Below are 7,373 nucleotides of genomic sequence, written 5' to 3'. Positions count from 1 at the left end.
GGACCGACCCACCGATCCTCCCGACCCGTCCCGGCCCGTCCTGGTCAGACTTGCGCCCCCTCCCAGAGCGCGGGAGTTAAACTTGCCCGCCTTGAGCTCCTCGCTGCGGTCGCCCCACAGTCCCTATCTTTCCCTGGCTCTCCCTTCCCGTCCCCCGCCCTGGCTCTCTCACTCTTGACTCTACACTCTCGCTTTCCCCTTCCCCCTTTCTCTAGGACTCCCTCCGAACCCCCTTGCCTCTCCCTAAACTGTGGTCCCCTCACCTCTGCGTGACCTGCCTCGGCCTCCCGGTCCTGCCTGGCCCAGTCCTGCCTTTGGTCCCCAGTGGAGCCCCGCTGGTTTCATGAGTTAAGGCCTGGAGATCCCAGATGTGGGCATCTTTTCCGTCACCCAGAGGCAGCTGCTTTTTCTCCCTCCCACTTCCATCAGCAGATGGGGAAACTGAGGCAGGGACGTCCCAGCTCAAGGTCACAGCCAGCATGAGGCAGGGCAGCCCACATTAAACCTCATGCTTGAGTTTCCAGATTGAAGTTCTCACTTGGTTGACTCCACGTCCTGTGGCCGGGCACATTCCTGCTGCGGAGGGTGCTCCGTCCTCCTCCTACACAAGCAGGGCCTCTCTGTGCCTTCTCCACGCCAAGCACGTACACTTGCATTATCAAGCTTATCTCATCTTCACAACCTTGTGAGGGANGCAATTGGGAGGTATCTTCTGACCAAAGGATCTTTTCTCTCCAGCCCCACCTCTTCTTTCTTGTTGTCCCAGAAATATTGGGCTCATTTCCAAGGAAGAAGCTTTGATGATCTTATCCTAGCTCAGCTGCTCAGTTTCCCCACCCTACCCCTGAATGCAGCCCCATTAACCTAGACCATGCTGGCCTCAGTCCCTGGGGTGTCCTCACCAGGGTGCATCCTGGCAGCCAGAGACACCCAGCTGGGCTGGGCCTGCCGGTGGCTGAAGGGAACCCAGCCAGTGCCTCACCCTGTCATTAGGAAAAGTTTAGCCTCAGGCAGACATGCTCTGACACACTGTCTGGAGCTGGCTCAGAAGGAAAGAAATGCGTGGTCCTTGGGATTAGGAATGTGGAGGAGCAGAGCCCTTTTGCTCCGTGCAGGGAGGGCGGAAGCCTGACCACTTGGAGGGAGGGCTGAGATGCCACGTTTCCTAAGTAGGTGTGCGGCCAAGGGTGGCAGCTCACGTCAGTGGCCTTTGTGTTTTTCAGTACGTGGCATGCCTGGATGTCCCTGCCCTGGCTGTGGCATGGCGGGCCAAAGGCTCTTCTTTCTCACTGTTCTTGCCCTGGAGCTCATGGGAAGGGCTGGGGCTTCCCAGTCAGGCCTCCAGAGCCGGGGGGCTGCAGCGGCCTGTCGCCTGGACAACAAGGAAAGCGAGTCCTGGGGGGCCCTGCTGAGCGGGGAAAGGCTGGACACCTGGATCTGCTCCCTCCTGGGTTCACTCATGGTGGGGCTCAGTGGGGTCTTCCCGCTGCTCCTCATTCCCCTGGAGATGGGGACCATGCTGCGCTCAGAAGGTGGGTGACCATCCAGTGCCCCAGGGGCAGCCAGCAGTGTGGGAAACATGCTGCTGGTATTCTTGGGCGACCCCAGGTCTTACATACTAGTCACAGTGTGTCTGAGATGAATGGTGGGGATAGACTAGAATTTCTCACCTTGGTCCTGTGGGACTGGGGTGCACATGCTCATTTTTTCTTTCAACAGCAAGCAGTCACCAAGAAGCAGTATTGATAGTGGTTGGGAATATGGATGCCAGGCTCCCTGGGTTCAAATCCTGGCTCTGGGTAGCATTGGGCGAGTTATTTAACTTCACTCTGCCTCAGTCTCCCAACCTTACAAATGCGGATACTACTAGTAACTACCTCATAGGTACTAGTACGAAGATTAAATGAAGCTAATAGACATAAAGCACTTGGCAGATTGCCTGGTGCAGGGACAGGGACAGGGCTGGATGTTTGCAGGCCTCACGCCGGGCACAGGGGTGCAGTGGTAAGCACAGTCCTCTCCCTTCAGTCTCCACTCATAGCATAAGAGTTCTCAAACCAAGAGCAGCTGGGACAGCCTTCTGCAGGAATATACAATAGGCTGGTGGCAGGGCCTGCCTCTAGGGATTAGGGGGGGATCTGTGAGATTGGCTTTTCCTTGATTACCCTTTTGTGTCATGTGCATGTACTGCCTGTTCACAAATAACATGTTGTAATTGGAAATGAAAAAGATAATGTGGGGAGCTGCTAAAAATGCAGGTGCCTGGGCCGGCCCGTGGCTCACTCGGGAGAGTGTGGTGCTGATAACACCAAGGCCACGGGTTCGGATCCTATATAGGGATGACCGGTTCGCTCATTGGCTGACCGTGGTGCTCACACCACCAAGCCAAGGGTTAAGATCCCCTTACCGGTCATCTTTTAAAAAAAAAAAAAAATGCAGGTGCCTATCCCGTAACCCAAGAGTGTGACATTGTAGGTCTGGACCAGGGCCTCAGGAATTTGTTATAAATGAGCACCCCAGAGGCTTGTGCTGCCTGCTAGGCCCAGGAACTGTTTGTTTAGCAGTTGTTACTGAACACCTCTGTGCCAGGCTCTGGGCTGAGTGCTGGTGCCACAGCCATGCACAGAGCCCTCATGGGGGCCTGCTGTCATGCCTGGGAATCAGCTCATTCCCTCCTCAGAGCTGCCCTGCCAGGTCATTGGAGGGAGCACTTGGATTATTAGTTCCATTTTACAAGTGGAGAAGCACAGGCACAGAGAGGTTCTTGGACCAGCCCAAGGTCACACAGCCTGGAAGTAGCAGCTTCCCTTGGGATCCCACCTCACCACCCAGCTGCCTGTGTCTTCTAGGCACTTCAGTTTCTCTATCAAACCAAGGGGTTATAAGCCAAGAGAGTAAGCTATGAAAAAAAAAAAAAAAAAAAAACCAAGGAGTTGTATATGGCTCTCTTCGGGCACTTCCAACTCTGGATGCTACAAGTCTGCAAAGTCCCCAAATCTCTGCCGCTTTTCTGAGAGTGGCAGTGACTGAGAATGAAAAATTCCTATTTAATAAGCACTTGGTTATATATATTGTCATTTAATTCCTACAAGAATCAATTTACAGATGGGCAGTCTCAGAAGTTATCTGCCTAAGGTCGCCAACTGGTGGGTTGGGGTATTGGGATCTGTCAGGCTCCAAAGCCCAGTCTCTTAACCATGAAGCAGTAGTGGCCCCACAGTCATTAAGGTGTATTCCTGCTGAGCACTCACCTGTGCTGGGCCTGTGGGTTGGGGACCCAGGAAGAGCAGCAGCCCACATCCAGCCTTCTGGAGGCTTACAAGTCTGGTTGAGGCAACAGAGCCCAGTGAGGTGGGTGGGGCAGAGGTCAGGCAGGGGCTCCAGAGAGTCAGCCCCCAGACCTCGTATTTCTGCCTTGTAGCTGGGGCCTGGCGCCTGAAGCAGCTGCTCAGCTTTGCCTTGGGGGGACTTTTAGGCAATGTGTTTCTGCACCTGCTGCCCGAGGCATGGGCCTACACCTGTAGCACCAGCCCTGGTAAGTGAGCACAAGCTGGGGGCAAGAGGGCAGGAGTGGGGAGCTGGTGTCCATGCCCAGGGATGGCCTAGGCCCTGCCTGCTCTTTGCCTGCTCTGCCGAAATGACTGGGAGACGGGTTCTGGGCATCTGGCAGGGAACCTGCCTGGGAGGAAGGGTCATCTTCTTGATTCCAGCATCCTGGTCCCAATCAGCCAGTCCTGGACCCCCACCCCATCACTGCCCAGGACTAGGTCCCATTCCAAACAGCCCCCTCCTATGGCCCTGGCTTGGCCTGGTCTGTCAGTGCTGCCCTCTGCAGGTGGCAAGGGGCAGAGCCTACAGCAGCAACAGCAACTGGGGTTGTGGGTCATTGCTGGTTTCCTGACCTTCCTGGCCTTGGAGAAGATGTTCCTGGACAGCAAGGAGGAGGAGGGGACCAGCCAGGTGAGCCCCAAGCCCCAGGGCCTGGATACACCATCCTGTGTTCTCTGGTGGTGCCCTGGAGGCATGGGTTCTGAGTTGACCCCTGAAAAGAGGCATCTCTTGGACCTTTCCTGGGAACTGTAGGATGCTGGGCCAACTTCTTTAGGAGGATCTGGGGAGGGACACATCAGCCCCTGCTGTGGCTTGTTTTGATAGACGGATAGTGACGGCAGTGTGGGGATCAGGTGTTTGTTGAGTTTGGGGCACCCACTGATGGAGCAGCAGAGAGGTCTAGCCAGAGGAAAGAGGTGCTCCTGTCTCTTTATCCATCTCTGTCCCCTTCTGTGTCCACCCTGGCTGAGTGGGGGGCATCTAATGTCACCTCTCCCTCCTTCTCCTGGCCCTAGGCCCCCAGCAAAAACCCCACTGCTGCTGCTGCCGCGCTCAATGGAGGCCGTTGTCTGGCCCAGCCGGCTGCAGAGCCCGGCCCGAGTGCTGTGGTCCGGAGCATCAAAGTGAGTGGCCCACTCAGGGCCCCCTCTTCCTGCAGCCACACACCCAGGTAGCCAGCCTGACTCAGCCCTGCTGCCTCGCTCAGCCTGGCTCTCTCTCCCCTATCCCAGGTCAGTGGCTACCTCAACCTGCTGGCCAACACCATTGACAACTTCACTCACGGGTTAGCTGTGGCCGCCAGCTTCCTTGTGAGCAAGAAGGTAAGTGGGGTGTGGGGGGGCGCAGGTGGGGCTCAGGCAATTTTGGTGGGAATGGTGTTGACCATTGGTTCCACCTCCAGCATATGTCTCAAGTCTGTCTGCTTCTGGCTCCCTCCATTACCAGTACCCTCATCTAAGCCCACAGTCCTCCCTGCTGCTCTCCTGGATGCTGCCATAGCCACCTCTTTGGTTTCCCTGAACTTTTGTCCCGAGGCACTGGTCTGTTCTTGTTTCCACCATTCCTTGTTGGGATGCCTTTATCTCCAGCTGCTAGGCTTGGCCCTTAGGGGTCTTCTTCTAGACGCTTCTCCCTCCACCTCCTCCCTCTGCCCTCTGTGCTCTGACCCCAGTGGTCTGCCTACTCTTGAACTAGCCAAGCTCTTTCCTATCTCACACTGTCCCCTCTGCCTGGAATGTTCTTCCTCCCACTCTTCGAACGGCTGACGACTCATCCTTCAGGCCTTGGCACTTCCTCAGCGAGGCCTTTGCTGACCTCCCCAACTAAATGAGGCCCTTGTATTCCTGGCCCACGGCACCAGTCCATGCTTTTCCTCACAGCACCCATCAGCACATAACCACACGGTTCTGTCTCCCCTCTAGACTGTTAGCTTCATGAGGGCAAGTTTCTTGTCTCTTTTACTCACTGCTGTACTTCCAGTAGCCAGAACAGTGTCCAGCCCCAAACAAGCAGAGTAAATATCAGTAGACTGAGTGGGCAAGTGGGGTGCCGGGCCCTTGGCACAGACCCCGCAGACTCAGGCTCCCCTCCCTGCAGATCGGGCTCCTGACTACCATGGCCATCCTCCTGCATGAGATTCCCCATGAGGTGAGTGCCCGGAGGGCGGCCTCAAGGGGCCCAGGACTAAAGGTTCCTACGGTCAGCACGGCATGGAGCTGGGGCAGCAGCAGGCTGGGGCTGGGCTGTGTGGGCTTAGAGCTCCTCCCCCACCAAGCTGCAGCCGCCGCAGGACTGGTCCCAGGGGCAGGGTGGTTGTGGGGGCATGGAGCTTGGTGTTTGTGTCCTTACCTGAGGCATTTGGGATCTAGTCCAACTGGGGCCCAGGGTGAACATCTGCACCTCCCCTCAGGTGGGCGACTTTGCCATCCTGCTGCGGGCCGGCTTTGACCGATGGAGCGCAGCCAAGCTGCAGCTCTCGACAGCTCTGGGGGGCCTGCTGGGCGCCTGCTTCGCCATCTGCACACAGTCTCCCAAGGGAGTAGGTACGGGTGTGGTGGGTGGTGGCGGTCAGCAGAGGGGACCTGCCAAAGGGTCGGGGCTGCCCTGGTCTCCCCTGCAGGAGGCAGTGGGGTGCATAGGGTCCCCTGTGCTCCCAGCCAGTCGCGCGTTCCTCTCTCGCTGCAGAGGAGACAGTGGCCTGGATCCTGCCCTTCACCTCTGGCGGCTTCCTCTATATTGCCCTGGTGAATGTGCTGCCAGACCTCTTGGAGGAAGATGACCCATGGTGAGTGACCCATTGGGACTGATATTCACGGGGCCCACGGGACTGGGAAGGAGCTCCTGGCCTCTGCCTGCTCCCCCTGCCAATGCCACCACCCTGAGCCCTGGCCCCTCTCCCCACAGGCACTCCCTGCAGCAGGTGCTCCTGCTCTGCATGGGCATCGTGGTGATGGTGCTGTTCTCACTCTTTGTGGAGTAATCATCCCCGAAGCCCCCACCCCCACACAGCAATAAGAGACTTGATTCACTCTGTGACTGTGTATGTGAGAGGCAGAGAGGATGAGTGCCTGTGAGAGCAAGCGAGGGGGCATGTGTGTGGCGTGCACGTGTGGCCAGAGGTGTGTATGCGTGAGACCAACACTGTGATCCCTGTGTGCCTGCCCCTGCTACACTGTGGTCTTCTCTCCTTGCCACCCTGCCATCTCGCACCTCCCGGAGTAAGCAGTGAGGAACAGCAGCATTGGTCCCAAGCAGAGGTCTGCCTCACTAGGACCCTGCCTCAGTGGTATCCCAAAGGGGAGAGAGTGGCCCAAGGAACCCAGGATTGGAGGGAACCCCACAGCTGTCCTGCCTCCCACTGGAGCCCCCTGGGCCTCTGTGCCTCTGTGCTGAGGGAGTAAACCCCCTCTTTGCTCATGCACCAGGCCCCGGGCAGCCTAGGGGCCAAGGCTGGGGCAGCTTCTCGCTGCTGTGTGCATTTTCCCAGCCCTTCCTTTGCCACTTTTACAGCCAAAGAAAGGAGAGGCAGGTACTCATATAGCTACCAGTCCTCTCAGCACTGACAGTCCCTCCCTTCCAGCACTGAGCTGGGAGATGCTTTCCAAGAGCTCTTCCTCAGGGCCACTGCCCTTGGCCAACTCCTCCCCCAGCGAATGCTCCCTGGCAGCACCAGCAGCTCTTGCCACCTCCAGCTGCCAAACGGCAGCCTGCAGGGCAGCGAGCAGCCCCAGGCCAGAGGTCTCCCGGTCCAGCTCAGGGATGCTCCTGCCAGCACAGGGTCCAGGCAGAGACTTGGGCAGGAGAATGAGCCACAGCTGCCTGTCCCCGCTCGGGCCCCTTTTCCTTTCCCATTGGGGTTAGGGATAAGGTGGGGGTGGTGAGGGCTCCACATTGTCAGTGCTCAGGAATGTGCTCTGGGAGAATGCAGAAGCCATAATCCCCAGCTATTTCCCTTGGCTGACGCCCAAGTACTCAGCTGGACCTCTCCACAGCTGGGCTCCAGCCCTGCCGCTTGACTGTTGATGTTTTGAGAACTAGCCATG

The 7,373-nt window shown here is 57.5% G+C and overlaps 1 protein-coding gene across 2 annotated transcripts; it reads left to right on the top strand.

Moving 5' to 3' along the window:
* The first annotated feature begins 1,231 nt into the window (after positions 1–1,231).
* Positions 1,232–6,675, top strand: LOC103592088 (zinc transporter ZIP13). 2 transcript variants are annotated; one of them, XM_008574680.1, is made up of 9 exons: positions 1,232–1,532; positions 3,422–3,535; positions 3,836–3,960; positions 4,347–4,454; positions 4,563–4,652; positions 5,428–5,478; positions 5,741–5,873; positions 6,016–6,115; positions 6,235–6,675. In XM_008574680.1, exons 1-9 carry the CDS (start codon positions 1,232–1,234, stop codon positions 6,308–6,310), a joined length of 1,098 nt encoding a protein of 365 aa, XP_008572902.1. In that variant the 3' UTR covers positions 6,311–6,675. The 2 variants fall into 2 exon arrangements, with proteins under 2 accessions (XP_008572902.1, XP_008572903.1); XM_008574681.1 differs by having other exon boundaries at positions 5,741–5,869; positions 6,235–6,325.
* The last annotated feature ends 698 nt before the right edge of the window (positions 6,676–7,373 follow it).

Source organism: Galeopterus variegatus, unplaced genomic scaffold (genome assembly GCF_000696425.1).
Source record: "Galeopterus variegatus unplaced genomic scaffold, G_variegatus-3.0.2 Scaffold1088, whole genome shotgun sequence".
Lineage (NCBI taxonomy): Eukaryota > Metazoa > Chordata > Mammalia > Dermoptera > Cynocephalidae > Galeopterus > Galeopterus variegatus.
Note: the sequence above shows the minus strand (reverse complement) of the source record. Positions and strands in the feature narration are given on the sequence as shown.